Source organism: Nyctibius grandis, chromosome 4, assembly GCF_013368605.1.
Source record: "Nyctibius grandis isolate bNycGra1 chromosome 4, bNycGra1.pri, whole genome shotgun sequence".
Classification (NCBI taxonomy): domain Eukaryota; kingdom Metazoa; phylum Chordata; class Aves; order Nyctibiiformes; family Nyctibiidae; genus Nyctibius; species Nyctibius grandis.
This window is the reverse complement of record NC_090661.1, coordinates 94,700,075-94,714,742: the sequence shown is the minus strand read 5'-3', so window position 1 is coordinate 94,714,742 and position 14,668 is coordinate 94,700,075. Positions and strand designations below refer to the sequence as shown.

The 14,668-nt window shown below is 40.8% G+C and overlaps 1 protein-coding gene across 2 annotated transcripts; it reads right to left on the bottom strand.

The window, feature by feature from the left end:
- Nucleotides 1–499: 499 nt before the first annotated feature.
- ACSL5 (acyl-CoA synthetase long chain family member 5) lies at nt 500–12,330 on the bottom strand. Of its 2 annotated transcripts, none has more exons than XM_068398075.1 (20): nt 12,175–12,330; nt 11,499–11,607; nt 10,787–10,851; nt 10,609–10,710; nt 10,177–10,276; nt 8,792–8,970; nt 8,052–8,084; nt 7,783–7,834; nt 7,141–7,214; nt 6,612–6,689; nt 5,412–5,546; nt 4,800–4,934; nt 4,630–4,725; nt 4,011–4,083; nt 3,024–3,112; nt 2,827–2,943; nt 2,229–2,372; nt 1,538–1,643; nt 1,089–1,156; nt 500–640 (listed from the first exon to the last, which is right to left on the bottom strand). In XM_068398075.1, the coding sequence occupies exons 1-20, from the start codon at nt 12,328–12,330 to the stop codon at nt 500–502; spliced, it is 2,052 nt and encodes a 683-aa protein (XP_068254176.1). The 2 variants fall into 2 exon arrangements, with proteins under 2 accessions (XP_068254176.1, XP_068254175.1); XM_068398074.1 differs by having other exon boundaries at nt 1,089–1,160; nt 1,542–1,643.
- Between the last annotated feature and the right edge of the window lie 2,338 nt (nt 12,331–14,668).

Sequence of the window (14,668 nt, the reverse complement as noted above, 5' to 3'; positions counted from 1 at the left end):
GACAGCTTGAATTGAGACAGGTTATAGCATCCAGAGTAGACACTGAAGTGCTCTTTTCCTGCACTTGGGCTTTTGAACTATCTCCCCCCCATCAAAATATGTAACTGCATGAAAGAGTTCAGTCAGATTGCAGATCAGTCCACAAAAGGTAGCAATGGAATTCAGAGTTGGAGCAGGAAAACAAAATTTGCTTTTGACAGTGAAAAGTACGTACATCTGCCTTGTAAAGGCTGAGGCTCTTGAGTGTTTTTGTGCTTCATTTACAGTCCAAGGAAAATGAAAGTTCTGGCTTTGCCTAGACAGCTGATGCTTAGTCCTGCAAGATATGAACACTGCCAGTTGTAGTTATACTATAGCCATCTTCATCTGAAAGTAATTCTTCCCAGGATACCAGAAACAATAAGTTCTCCTTGCTCCCCTCCACTCATGCATGTGTTCTCCATAGGTCATGCAGTGTCACAGATTTGTTTGGATACTCCATGCTGTTTAATTTAACCATTTATTCCTGCATACTTGAATAGAGGTCCTCAATCTGCTTCTGGAAGAGTTTAACAAGCTCTGCTCGCTTTGCCTTCAGTGTTGGTGTCAAGAGTCCATTTTCTACAGAGAACATCTCTGTGTGGATGTACAGGTCTTTAACCTATTAAAAGAAAATAATTAGCACATGACACTTACATAATTGCTTAGAGGATAAACAACAGTTCTTCTCAGCTTCCTTGAGCTCAGTGCAAGAATTCACTTAGTCTCGGGAGCTCCAGTAACTAAACCATTTTTTGATGCAGTCAGACTCATTTTGGCTGACACAGCAAGAGGATAAGTTGGAACTACAGTACAGCTCGTGCAGGTGAGTGACCTGAGGTGGTGAACCTCCACTCCATCTCATGGCAATTGCTACTGTTGCCCTGTACAGCCACTTGTCTCTTGGTCAAGAGGCAGCCAGTCAATGTTTCACTGCCTACTTCAACCAGTTGTCCTGGGCAGCTGTCTTAGGTCCCACCCTGGCACAGTCAATAACAGGAATGCAGGCTTCCCAGGCATTGTATTAGCAATTCAGGTGCTTGTGACAAGCAGGATTTGGAAGTACTCACTTGTTCAAAGGACTTAAGGCCAGCCTCTTTCCCCAGTCTGACCATATCTTCTAAAATAGCTTTCTTCACTGCCTAGAATAAACAGACCAGGAACAGAGTGGGTAAAGCTACCATTTTGTAATTGCAACTCAGGACCATACCCATTGCCAAGTCAGTGAAAACTGAGGTTGGCAAGAATACATGTACATATTTCAGCATTCAAGATTTCTCATACTAAGTTCATTACAAGGTTGTGGCTATCTTCTCATTGGAAAACAATAGTGATAGCCCTTGAAACATCAAAAGACAGCTATACTAAGTTCCAGTTTTTACTTTAAGGCTGCTTGCATGCTTCTCCCAGCATTAAGGCAGTTAAATTTACAAAAAAGGTGGGTAAAAAATTAAGTTAAAGCAACACAAGATTGGACTTAAGAAATTTTACTTATAACCCACTAAAAAGGTAAAGCCACTCACTGGATTTTTACACATATCTTCATAGGAACCTTTTATTCCCATTTTTGCTGCAAATTGTGGAAGTGTTTCAGGATCAGGAACCACTATACCTATTAGAAAAGACTGAAAACAAGTGGAAGTAGTCATGTTTAGACCAAGATAAGGCATCTGAAATTACTTTGATTGTCTATGAGAACTTGATTGTGGACAGTATCTCTATACTAAGCCACATCTACATCCCCATCTGTTTCCAGAATTTGGAAGGTAGCTACAAGGACTTTCAAGTCACTTATCTGAGTTCTGACAGCAGTTCAGAGAGCAGTTTGTCCATTATGCATGCTAAACACTCCAGCAATTACTTTTGGCTGGTTTACAGATTGAAGACTGGCCTCTGCTAGCATTGGTGCCACCTCTGTGGCAGAGGAATGGAGAAACTATACAGAGCTGGCCTGACATACAAATCCCATCCAAGGATGTAATTAACCTTTACCCAACTTGCAGCTTCATTCCAAGATCTCCTTTTCTTTGATGTCAAGAGGGAAGACTATAGACAGCCCAAAAAGTCTGAAACAATATTCCTATAAACATGGCACTTTTGGGAATAGATCTTATTCAAGGACTCTTGTATATGCATACGTTTGTGCGCTGATCTTCCAGAACTCATTGTGGGAGGAATCTTGCAGGATGCTCACTCCTAACATCACTTACCCTCAGGCTTTCCCCATGTACAAAGACCTGGGCTACAGGAGCACTTCTGATATAGACATTTTCTATCTTCTCTGGAGCAATGTATTCTCCCTGTGCAAGTTTAAATATATTCTTCTTCCTATCAATGATCTTCAGTGTTCCATTCTAGAAGTTAAAGATAGAGGCCATTAGTTTCAAGTATCTGTCTTGCTTCTATAAGAAGCAGAAAACAATATGTTTGGTTTTGCTGTATGAAAGGCACATGCTAGTCTGGAACTGGTCTTTGCTCTCTACAGAGAGAAGAGGCACTTTGTCTAACTTCTCCAGTTAGTTTAGGACATGATTAGACAGCTCCTTTATTCTCTTCCAACAGAAACCAAGACACCTTGTTCTTCTTCATTTTGGAAGTGACATAGTTTTAACTACTGGCCTAGCAGGTGTTATTTGAGATCTTGTAACCTAATTGGTCTTTGGAGCTTTGCCTGGAGTTACTTGGTGAAGGATAACAAAATACCATGTAGGCCTTTTTTCTAGAATTCACTTCTTCAGCTTTTCAGATTACTGTAAACTATCCAGGAATTCACATCCAAGGGATGGTTTGTATTAAGCAATTACTCACTGGCAACCATTTCCCTACGTCTCCAGTGTGGAGCCAGCCATCTTTATCAATTGCTTCTGCTGTCTTCTCAGGGTCTTTCAAATAACCCTTGAACACATTTGGTCCTTTAATGCAGACCTACAGCAAGCACAGAACATTGTTAGTCACCAAGTCTTATGTTTCATTATTTCCTGATACACACAGGAGATTGCATCTACCTCGCCTTCATTGTTAGAAGAGAAGTAGTTCATTTCTTCTACATCATCTAGTTTTATGATATTACAAGCCAAAGGGGCTCCAACGTGGCCTAAGAGAAAAAAAAAACAAGGTCAGTTATGTTTTGGGGATTCCTCTAGCAGTTGGCCCTATTTGACCTAAAGCTAGAAAGACTAGGTCTTGAAGTGAGATGGGAGAACTCAGGTGCCCCCTATGTATGAAAGCCTTCAGTGACAGTAGATACTTAATGGCTCTTTGTTCACTTCTTCAGAAAGAATCAGTACTGTTCAAAGGAGTCAAGACACCATATGTTCAAGAAAGTTACTGTGATGCCATTTTCAGACAGTTAATGCAGGATGAGTAGCAGTGAAGTCTCAGTGCTTAGAGCCATTTATTGGTGTAATCAACCACACCAACCATTTACCACACTTGCCTCCACAGAATTCCCTCATAGACCCTGGTGTTCATTTGCATTTCATCCTCATTATGCTCTGCAGTTACTGTATTCTCAAAGATGGTGACTTGAGCTTGAATTTAGAATAACCAATATTAAAAACATCCTTGCTAAGATGAAAGCTAGATCTTCAAGGTCAGATAGTCCTTCAGGAAGATAGTCAAGTATCATGTCTGATATTTTAGTCATAATTGTTTGAGTTAAACAAGTTATTTGGGAGCTAAAGCTAGTTTCTTAAACCCATTTGGGAAGTCTTTGTCCAGCTTGCTCAGCTCTGTACCAACACTCCTTTCCTGTACACTGGGACAGAGTCTAGGCTGACCTACATCACTTTACACAAGAGATCTTCACTTATTTGCATCAAGAATTTTGGTATCTATTAAGCATACAGGGTGACTGTTGCTACCAAGAATCACTTCAAGGTTAAGTACCCAGGATTTAACTTTCATTGAACTAAAAGCAATAGAGCATCTAAGCTTAACTGCCACTTTCTGTTGACAGCTGTAGGAGAGTTTCCAAGTCTCAGCTACCATACCTGTTGTCCAGTCTCCAGGCATTGAGAAAGTGCACCCAGCTGAGCATTCAGTCTGGCCATAAGCTTCAAAGATCTGTGTGAAAAAGCATGAATATTCTTTGAACATTAAGTCCTTGGTGTGAAAGAGCTCAGTTTCAACTATGCCCATGCTCAAGTCTCCTTTTTAGGAAGGAGGCCAAGACAATCTTAGCCCTTAAGACTTCTTGGTCTTACTGGTGTGACCACATGTTCTTCAAGCTCACCTATCCAAACCTTGCTTTGGTCACCTCATTCTCTGAACTCTGTTCTCGGATGTACTACATTGGGAGCTCATTGACTGTCAGGATAAACCACAAAGTTCAGAGGCAGCTGCCTGACTGAGTGCTGCATGTTCCTATTTCTGCTACTCTATTCCTCTTCCTAGTGACTACAGGATTTTTTTTTAGCAGCGTGGTTTGAAGCCAGCCCTGCAGAATTTTGTTCCTGTTGTAATTAACTCAGATCAAGCTGCCTGTAAATAAATACTGAAGATGGACAGCAGTCTCCCCAGGAACAAGCTGGGCTGGATCACAGCTTTATCACTGGTCACTTATTTGGGCATCATCAAACAGGTCTTGCTTTAAGAAAAAGCTCAGCTTACCTGACAGCCCAAAGCTGCTCTAAGAAATGTCAGGACAGAGGGAGATATAGGGGCTGCGCCTGTTACCATTATACGTACTCTTCCACCCATGGTTTCCTACAAGTGAAAGAGGAGCTATCAGATTCTCCAATATTGCATTGCTCAGCTTACTTACACTTGGAATAACTTACCTGAACTTTTTTGAAGATTAGCTGATCCCAAATGCTGTCATTTCGAATTATGCCCTGTTTTATTTCAGCCATTTTCATAATCACAGCAAAGTTTAATAGGCAACGTTTCACTGGGCTCTTTGCACCACTTTGTATCTGCAAGGAAAAGTATCAATGACTTGTGGGTTTAAGTCAGATCTGCACCTCCATTTCTTGCTTTGTTAGGAGGCACCATATCTTACTTTCATGTTCTAGAGTCTGTCTTCACTACTGCCATGGTCTAGGAGATGAACCAAGTGACAATACTGATTTGTGTTACTGCTGGCATACTTCAGCCATAGCTTTGAAGGACAGGGATCCTTCTAGCTTTGCACTTGCTTCATTTGCATTCCAAAAGTAAACAAACTTTTTGTCTTTGAACAGCAACAGACTTAGCCCAGTCATGACTAGATACACTGTTCTTATACTCCTGGTCTCAGGGCTCTTTCCATCTCCTCAGAAAGGTTTTCAAGGAATTCTTCCTGCTAAGGACTAATTAACTAGTGATGATGTTATGATGTATTCAATATGAATTTAAACTTGTATGCTTGCTTAGATATATGAACATGAAGATAACTAAGATTGCTCACATACCTTGTCATATATTCTGTTGAGCAGTCTTGGTACAACTGGAAATAGTGTTGGCTTCAAGGTTTTCATGTCATCTGTTAGCAACTTGATGTCTCCTTGGAAGAAGCCTACTTTTGCTCCACAGCTGTAGATCACAGTCTAAAAATTGACCAGACTAAGCTTAGTAAAGGCTAATTCCTAACTTCATTAGCCATAATTATTTGCCTATGGAAAGCAGCATGATTTCCAGTGCCCAGTGGTAGGAAAGTTCTTGTGTGAATATGTTTTGAGGAAATACAGAAAGCTATTATACCTTTTATTATAGTTTGATTTATAGAAACTCAGATGCACAGATTAAGTTCTAGCATGCAACTTTGATTTGTAGTCCACGAGCACCACAAAACAAAGTTTCACCTTATGGTTGAATACAATTAATATGAGCTTCACCACATTTGTAACAGCTGTTCTATTTTAGTATCTTTCGAGATACCTAGAAATTTAAGTACAAGGCAACAGAAGAATTTAACAGCTTGACAAGGAATAGGACAAGATATATTCTGTTTTAAATACTGGGTTGGGAATTGAGGTTAAGAGACTGTTCCGAGATCATTACACGTAGATCATGCTCTGAGATCATTACATGCCACCCTTGTGGCCAGGGGGTTAGAACTAGATGATCTTTAAGGTCCCTTCCAACTGAAACCATTCTATGATTCTAGAAGAGTTAGATCCTGCCACAAAGTTGTTAATGGTCCCTGTAGGAAGCATACAACGTGCTGGAGGAAGTGCATTTATTAGAAGACTTGGAACTTCAGCTCAGGAAATAGCTAGGCAGGATGACACAGCCCAGCAGAGTGCACAGTGGAGAACATACCACTGTTTACCTCTGAGTACTGAATCCAGTGGTCTTAAACTGCTTCCTCTTCACATACTAGCTTTCACTGTGTTTGACTAAGGGCTTGGATGCTGTTAATTCCTCTTGCTGATTTCTTTGCAAATCACAGACTCAGTGAGGCTGGACTGAAGAACAAAGCTTCATTTAATGAAGCTAGTAGCCATATCTTGGAGAAGTAACTAGGCTTTATTTAGTCAGTTCAGAGGTTTTATTTTAGGTGGTGGTCTTAACCATTTAGGTATGGCTTCTAGCAAGTGTTACTGTCTGAACTAGTTCATACATCCAAGATCTTCTACAGAAGCTTAGAAGCGTGCACACAGTTTTCTTACCTGTACAACTCTCTCAAACATGTGAGCCAAGGGAAGATAGGACATGGTGATATCTGAACTTGTACACTCAAATGTGTCCTAGAGGGGAAAGAAATAGAAGTAGGTCAGCACTCTCTATGCCTCCTTGAGTTACTCAAGTAGAAAGTGAATAAAGTTGGGATCAAATTGAGTACTTTGAAAGACTCTTCAAATGACTGAAGCAACTCAGGCTTATCCATCACCTCTTCAAACTTTGCAGCTGTAACTCAGCCATACTAGTTCAAGATTAGTTTTATGTTTTGGCAAGACTTGAAATAGGGTAGCTTAGTAGTCTTGGCATTTAGGACTAACTCATTCTACAATAACTTATGAGTAGAAGTTCTTATTCAAGGCTAAACCAAGTTTCTTGCAATACTGTTGTCCCATTGAAGTATGGCCACTTAGGAAAGCATGAGTTTGCTGGGCATGAATGGTTTGCAGAAAATTCTTCATGAAAATAGTTTCATGACTGAGTGACATAGCCTAGAGATCACCATTAGCCGTAGCTTACCTCTGTGCATCTGAGGAAGGCAGCAGAATTTGCAACAACATTTTGATGTGTCAGCATGGCTCCTTTAGGGTTACCTTTGGAGGGATGGAGCAAAGTCAGCTATGGCTCTGACTGCTTCTGCTGTCTGTTGCCCATGTCTTGTTTGGCTCAATTTGAACTATCTTGGTATTAGGCTTAGTCATAGCATGCATTGTCTTAACAGATGACAAATATGCCTCATCTTGAGCCCTTTCAGCTATGGATATTATATAAAGGAAATGAAATGTCTAGTGAAACAGCAGAGTAATTAGGAGTAGCACAGAGAATGTTGAAATAAGATGTTTCTCTAGCGCCTGTGGATCAGAATACAGACACAGTTAAACAACTAATCTCTTTAACATTAAGACTCTGTATTTTTCATAGGGTAAGACAACGTGAATTTGGCTATTCTTCCCCCCATCCCTAAGCATTTTTTTCTTAGTGCACTTGACTTGTAGTGGCAATGTCCTGAGTAAAACTGCAGTAATTGCTGACACTGTTCTAATTTACTGGTTTACTTCTATGTTGTTAGCATTTCCTTTTTTTTTTTGTGCCGGAAAGCTGTTTTTTTTTCAGCACAGGGAGATTGTTTTAGTGAGGAAGCACCACTATATATTCTCTTACCTGTGGTTCCACTGGTAAAACACACAATGCAAAGATCTTCAGGCTTAGGAGGCTAGAGGGAAAAAGCCACATAAGGTCAACAGAGTAAGGATTACATTGATTGTCAGTATTTACATGCACTTCCTAAAGGGAGATGAACTTGGAATTCTATTTGTAAACAGCAAGACAAGATACAAAAAGATCCTGCCAGTCTCCTCTACTAGCAGCATGGCAAGAGCTCTTCAGAGACTAGTTTTGCAAGTTTATGACTGTTCCACAGAGATACTTACAACTGGTTCTCTGATATTGTTTCTTCCCAGCTCCTGCATTAGAGAGAAAACACAGCTTAACAATTGCAACAGAAAGAGGTGCAACAACAGTAGATGAATAGGTAATTGTATTTCAAATGCAACATTTGTTTTTACTTTGCCTCTTGATACTCCGTCTCATTCAGAGACAGATGTTGGTCTTCCTGAATTTAGTGCACTCAACTTGGAAAAGCTGGCTCCTGGGGTTGTGGGAAGCATGAATTTGAAAGTGGAGAAAGTGATCAGAACTGCTTAAAGACTTTGGAAGTCCTGAGTGGAGATATGTTTCATTTTATTTGATATAGGCCACATCTCTTGTACTTTTCATTTATGCATCATATCTGGAAGATTAAGCCTAGTATTGGGATGTCAAAGCAGCCAGTAATTTGCACTTACAGTTTCAATTAGACTCAACAGTCAGCTTAGAAGCCTGATAAATCCTGTTACAACTGCACCATGAATTAAGCTAAGGAAGTCTTCAGTTTAATGCATACTGACTATCCACAACACATGGACACAACTTCAGTCAATGGTATGAACTCTGTAAGTCCATTTAGCTAAATATATCAAGTTTCAAAATGACTGCTCGTCAAGATCTCAGGTACAGGTGTGACAACTCAATAATGCTTACATTAAAGTGTCATTGTTGCCAGAGAAGGTCCAGATGTCTAGCTGGCAAGGTATTCCTCTGCAAGATCAAACAGAAGCCTTTAGTCACTTACCTCAACCTCCTGCAGTGCTAGAATTTCAACTCCCACTTTAGCTCCTCTGTCCTTGAGCTCTTTATCAAAGAGATCCATGAGAATAATCATCTTCAGACACGGGGTCTTTTCTTGCTCACAGTTCTCAAGCAAGATCTCTGCCTTGTCAGGCTTGTCACAGATCACTATGCTTATGTCAGCTACAGAAAAGAAATTACATTTCAGAAGAAGACATTAGGCTACTGAGTGACAGCTCAGTAGCACATACGTTTAAAACATAGCATTGGTTCTAAAGCCATTTGCATCTGTTCATATGGATTCAGTGGCTGGCTTACAGTACTAAGAAGGTTCCTCCTACCACAGCCAACTGATTGGGCAAACTTGAGATTCCAGCTATACAAAGTGAGGGCAAATGCTGAGGAACTGAAGACAAATATCTTCAGTCACAGTCAAGATAGATAGGCATTTAAAGTTTTGGTATTGCCATAAAAGCTCAGAGTTGTCCTCACTGATTGTTTAGCTTTAGCCATCTTCCTTAAATCTAAAGAAATGTAGACCTTTTTGAAAGAGGTAGCTAAAATTCTTGAGTTAATGCCTCAGCTTCCCCACATGTGCAAGAGTTTTATGCAATTACAAAAGCATTTCCCATTAAGTTGGCAGAGGAATTGGATTTGCCTGAACATGCTGGTTCCCCATTAGCTTAGTAAGTCACAACTGTGTAGTCCCAAGGCAAGACCTGTTTGCAGGGTTCACCAGCATAACTGTTGCTTGGTAAATCCTGTTTATGGGTTGGATCCCAGATCATTGTGACAGCAGTGGATATTTTTTTCCCCCATATCTCCCCTAAGACAGGGGGAAGAAAGTTTCAAGATTTAGTCAAGCTTTCTCACCAATTTCTTCCATGATGGCATGCTAGTTGTTGCTTCTGTAGAACAACAGGCCCTAACCAGACAGATTAAACAGATTTAGGCATATCTTTACTCCTCCCTCCTCCACTCTTTACATCCTACAACTTTAAATCAAAGACACACATCTAGTCTTGATTTGCATGCAAGCCTGTCTGCATGGTCTGATTGTTTGGCAGTGTGCAAGTTCGAATTGCAAAACCTCAAATAGCAAATGGTTGAGCACTCTGATTGCAGGATGGTCCGCAGGATCTAGCAGGTGTTCAGGGGATTTGCACCAAAGACACTAGGGGACATAGGAAACCCACTGGCTTCTTCTAGGCATTGAACCATGTCACCTACAAAGCAGCTTTATTTACAGAAATTAAGTGTCTATGAAAGTATGAGAGCAGTAACATTAAAGCTACTCTGATTTTTGCATCAAATTCCCTTGAACTTCAGCCTTCTCAAAACAAACCTTCTTAGAGAAATCATTATGAAATAGTGGAAGTCAATATTTACCTTTGTTAACAATATATACAATGGCCTCTGGCCCCAGAGTGTCATAAAGTGGAACAGCAACCATTGAGTAAGTGTAGCAGGCATACTCTGAAATGATCCACTGAAGAGAGAAAACAATACAGCTAAGGAAAACTAGCAGCTCGCAAGACAGGATTACCTACAGATTTCACACAGCTTGACTAGCCCATGTACATGTTAGTAGTGAGGGTTGTGTAAGGATCATGTCCATGAGATTCTTAGAGTAGCGAGGGTTCAAGATCATTGTATTACGTGCCTGGCATAGTATGTGCTCAGTCAGTAATAAGGGAACTGGGAAGGGAAAAGCCAGTTGTGATTGTTCCTCATGTGGCCTCAAGCTATTTAAATACAGACCCTCCTCTCTCCCCAAGGTGTCAGAATATTCTGGGAAAGAATATTCCATTTTTTGCTTACCTCTGGCCTATTCTGAGCAAAAATGCCAATAAACTGGCTGGATGATGGTTTGCATCCTTTTTGCAGGAGCCCTGATCCCAGGTACTGAGCTCTGTCCAAAACCTGTAAGATAGTTTTCCTTTTTAGTGTTACAAGACAGTATCCCAAATTAAAATCATCTGTCATGTACAATACTCACCTGTTTATATGTGAGCCACTGATAAGGTTGGTTGGGTTTTCTGTAGCCTAAACAGTTGCCATTTCCTGATGGAAGAGTTCAGAAAAACAGCTGTAAATCTCAGTACTGAAGCTGCATAGCACTTTAATGCAACGCTTGTAAGTTGGAAATACTTGCAGTTGGACATCCAGCTAACCGCATGGAGCATGGAGGTGCAGTGTCCGTAGTTAAGCACTCTGCCCAAACCAAGATTGTAAGACAGTTGGCTTTATCCTTACATGCAACACTTCCAAGATCTGGTGATACATTCCCATTTCACAACCATTGAAATAGCCTGCAAGCTATCACATATTTCCATGCATGGGACCTCTGAGGTCACATGGGCACAAATTCATACCTGTTGTAAGGAGGCAATAATCTTACACTAAAACCCACATCATAAGACAAAGCAGACTTAGACAACTGCCTCTGATGCTTAGTATCTGCTGACTCTTCACTGAACTCTACCATCTTAAGCTTCTGATGTTTTTTCCTGCCCAGTCTGCCAACTAAGACTACTTCTAAATCAGTGGGGGGGAAAAATTATGGTCACTTGTGCCTCCACCGCAAAGGTGGCTAGGAAATCTTTTGCTAGCCTGAATTATTACTACAGACTGGAGGCAAGGCAAAAGAGCTTGGAATAATTTCATTTACGTGTGATAGGCAAGTACTAACTAGCAGATATAAAGCTTACCAGAAGCATGCAGTCCTCTCTGGAAGACTTCATACAAGGTTTTACCATCTTCAAAGTAATAAGCAAGCAGGTTACTATCTGTCAAGAGTGCAGCTCTTCTGGCTCCTCCCTAGGAACAGAGCATAGTTATGAAACAGTGCAGAACAGATGCAGTATGTCATTTGGTCATCAGCCCTTCTCCCAGCAATCCCCTTTAAAGCACTTCAATAGCATTGCATTGTTAGGGAAGTCTCATTTTCCTTCCTGATTTTGATCTACTCAGTCATATGCAGAGGAATTTTCTAGATGGCCTAGATTAATATTCAATTGCAGGTTATTAGAGAGACCTTGACTAAGACTGAGTGCTACCACTTACCTAGTTCCATGAAATCTAGCATTGTAGTCTAGCATCAGCCTCAAAGCTGATGCAAAGCATTTAAAATACAGAAGAAAGTCTGTGACAGCCAAGGGCATCTGGTAAAAAGCCCACCTAACCCTGTTGGCAAGAGCTGCTGTTTCTTACTCTTAGTGTCTTAAGACTTCCCTTCTCCCCACCATACTGTTGAGTTGTACATCTGGGAGAGAAGGCTGTGTAAATCAGACAGGAGAGTTTCCACTGATACCCAGAGTCAGAATGGATCAGTATTCCTATTAAGCTCAAAAGTAGTCCTTGCCCACAAGCAGAGTTAAGTATTACCTCAATTCCTATTGACTGCTTGTTCAAGTCAACAGGAGGCAAAACAGGTTTTGGCCTGCTTATCACCCACAGAAAGATGCCTGCTCCAAATACAATAAGACTAATCAACGCTGGTGTTGGGAGCGGTGAGAACAAGACTTGAAGTATCCAGATCATTGTGCTGGATCAGTGGAGCCAGAGTTGAACCTGAAACAAACAGGAGGTTTAGCAGACATGAGTTAGAAGCACTCACTACCTATGAGCCATTGTTACTTTAGTAGTTTGTTAAGCAATACTACAAATCGTTTCAGCAGTTTGCCCCTAAAGAGTCCTGGTACAATAATGAAGCATGCTTATACTTTAAGCCTCTTAAGAGATCTCAAGTCACCTGTCCCCATAAATCTCAATCCATGCTGCATCCACCTCCACAAAAAGCTGAAGCCTGATGAAGTCAGACAAGGAACAGATGTCAGTTCTTTCTATTCAAGAATAACAATCTGCCTAGGGAAAACCAGTATATAATTTCCCAAATTAAGTATAACCAAAAAATGGCTGCAGTTCAGTGATGTGAGTAGTGGAAGTAAGAAAACTCCTCAATATTATAGCTGTGCAATAGGATGGGGTATTGTTAAAATACCAGGGGTATTGCTAAAATACACATACGTGTAACAAACATGTAAAAGTCTGCAGGACAAGCAGTATCTTCATGATCAGCTGCTGTTACTGGAAAGCAGGGTTTATGCTGGACAAGCATTTCAGATAGTGGAAGTGTGTTCAGCATGAGATACAGCACAAGTCAAAACTGTGAAAGTTACTTTCCACTAGGAAGTTGTGACCTGGAAGTCAGTGTATGCATTGGAAGTCTAGCTGGGAAATACAGAAGCAGTTCTGCTGCTTGCATCCTCCAGCGTCTTTTCTTTCAAGGGCAGGGAAGGAAAATCTGAGAATGCAGGATTTCTTATAAAAGACATCTACCTCAGCCTCCTCCCTTAGAAACAAGTACTTTAATCTCTAAAATGTTCTGATATGTTTAAGATTGAATGACCAAGTCAAATATAGCACAGGTGACTGCTTTTTGTCTGAATCAGCTCAGATCTCAACAGCTTATCTTTGCTAGTATCTAAATAGCTATGCAGGACATGACACATCACACTTTGCAAGGTAAGTAACCACACCCTTTCAAATTCCTTCATATAGAACCAAGGGAACTCAGTCAGTAGATAGTATGTCGGCTAGCAACTAACTAAATCCCTGTACAAGAAGAATACCAGGCATTCTAGAGCAATAGGCTCCAGTTACCCTTCAACTATAATTCCAAGGAAGTTGAAGGTATTTTCCAAACAGTAAATTCAGCCAGCCCCTAAGTCAGAATTTGGGTCTCTGAGCCCAGACTGACCAGTTAGATCACCCATATCTGGTTTATGGTTTTGTAGTTTTCAGTTTACAGTGGCTGTGTCAATCAGCAATCCTAATGTGGTCTCTGGTGAGAGAAAGCATGGTTTGTCCACTCAGCATCTGGATAAGAAAGGGTAGCTGAGAGGCTCTGAGCTTTTTGGAAACCGAAAGATAGGAATTGCCCTTGATGCTTGGCACTGACTGACAGTTCCAGTCACTGAGCATATCAAACCTCAGAAGCACAAACCTGCTCTTTCTGCAGCACAGGATATCACCCATCTCCATATCCTCCTTTGGGCCTTTATCAACTGAGCCTGGAGAAAAAAAATCCGCTAATACCAGGTCTGCCGATCAAGTTTACATTCAGGGCAAAGACACTTAACAGTTTAGGTTCTAGCACTGCTCTGTTTGGAAGACCGAAGATTATTAATAAAGTGAATTTGGCAATCAGCTGCTCTTCATGATTTATACATTTGGCCTTGTAACCCATTACTAGAGCAGTCGGTAAACAGCTTTTTGTAGGTGATGAAACAGTATCTGATTTATGGTGTGAGTCAGCTACTTCCTCTTTTGCTAACATGAATAAGTCACTTTTTTATAGCATGAGCACTGAGGGATCTTGGTAGAGGCATCTCTACTCTCCAACATGAAGAGGAGTTGGACATACAAACTTTATTCCCTTAACTCAGAGGCAACTACTAGAGCCAAGTGACAGAGCAAATCACATTTGCACCATTTGTATGTTGGAAGCTTAGCTTGTTAGAAGTTGACAAAACTAGACCTTTGCACACATGTTCTCACATCTTTTTAGAGGGATACCAGAGTACTCATGTTCAACTCCCCTGAATTTTGATTAAGAGCAATCAGCTTGGGCTGTTTTCCAGTCTTTTTCCATCCCCAGACGGGCCAAAAGGAGTTTACGCTGAGTGCATTTCAAATGACTCTTCCCTGGACATGTAATTTTTCAAGCAGCAGTAAGAGAATAGACCTATATGCAGGCAAGTGAAGGGACCACGTGCCTGTACAGCTGTACCAGTTTTCATGGCTGAAGTGTGCTCTCGTGCTCATTTTAATAATAATTTTAAGACAGTCTCCTAGAAACCAGGAAGGATTGGTTGCC

Excerpts from the sequence above, each read along its gene's own strand:
- ACSL5 (XM_068398075.1), bottom strand. The coding sequence starts at position 12,330 with ATGATCTGGATACTTCAAGTCTTGTTCTCACCGCTCCCAACACCAGCG. Across the intron at positions 10,852-11,498 it reads GAGAGGACTGCATGCTTCTG|GAAATGGCAACTGTTTAGGC; the intron begins GTAAGCTTTATA and ends CTCTTCCATCAG. Across the intron at positions 1,644-2,228 it reads TACATGGGGAAAGCCTGAGG|TCTTTTCTAATAGGTATAGT; the intron begins GTAAGTGATGTT and ends ACTTGTTTTCAG.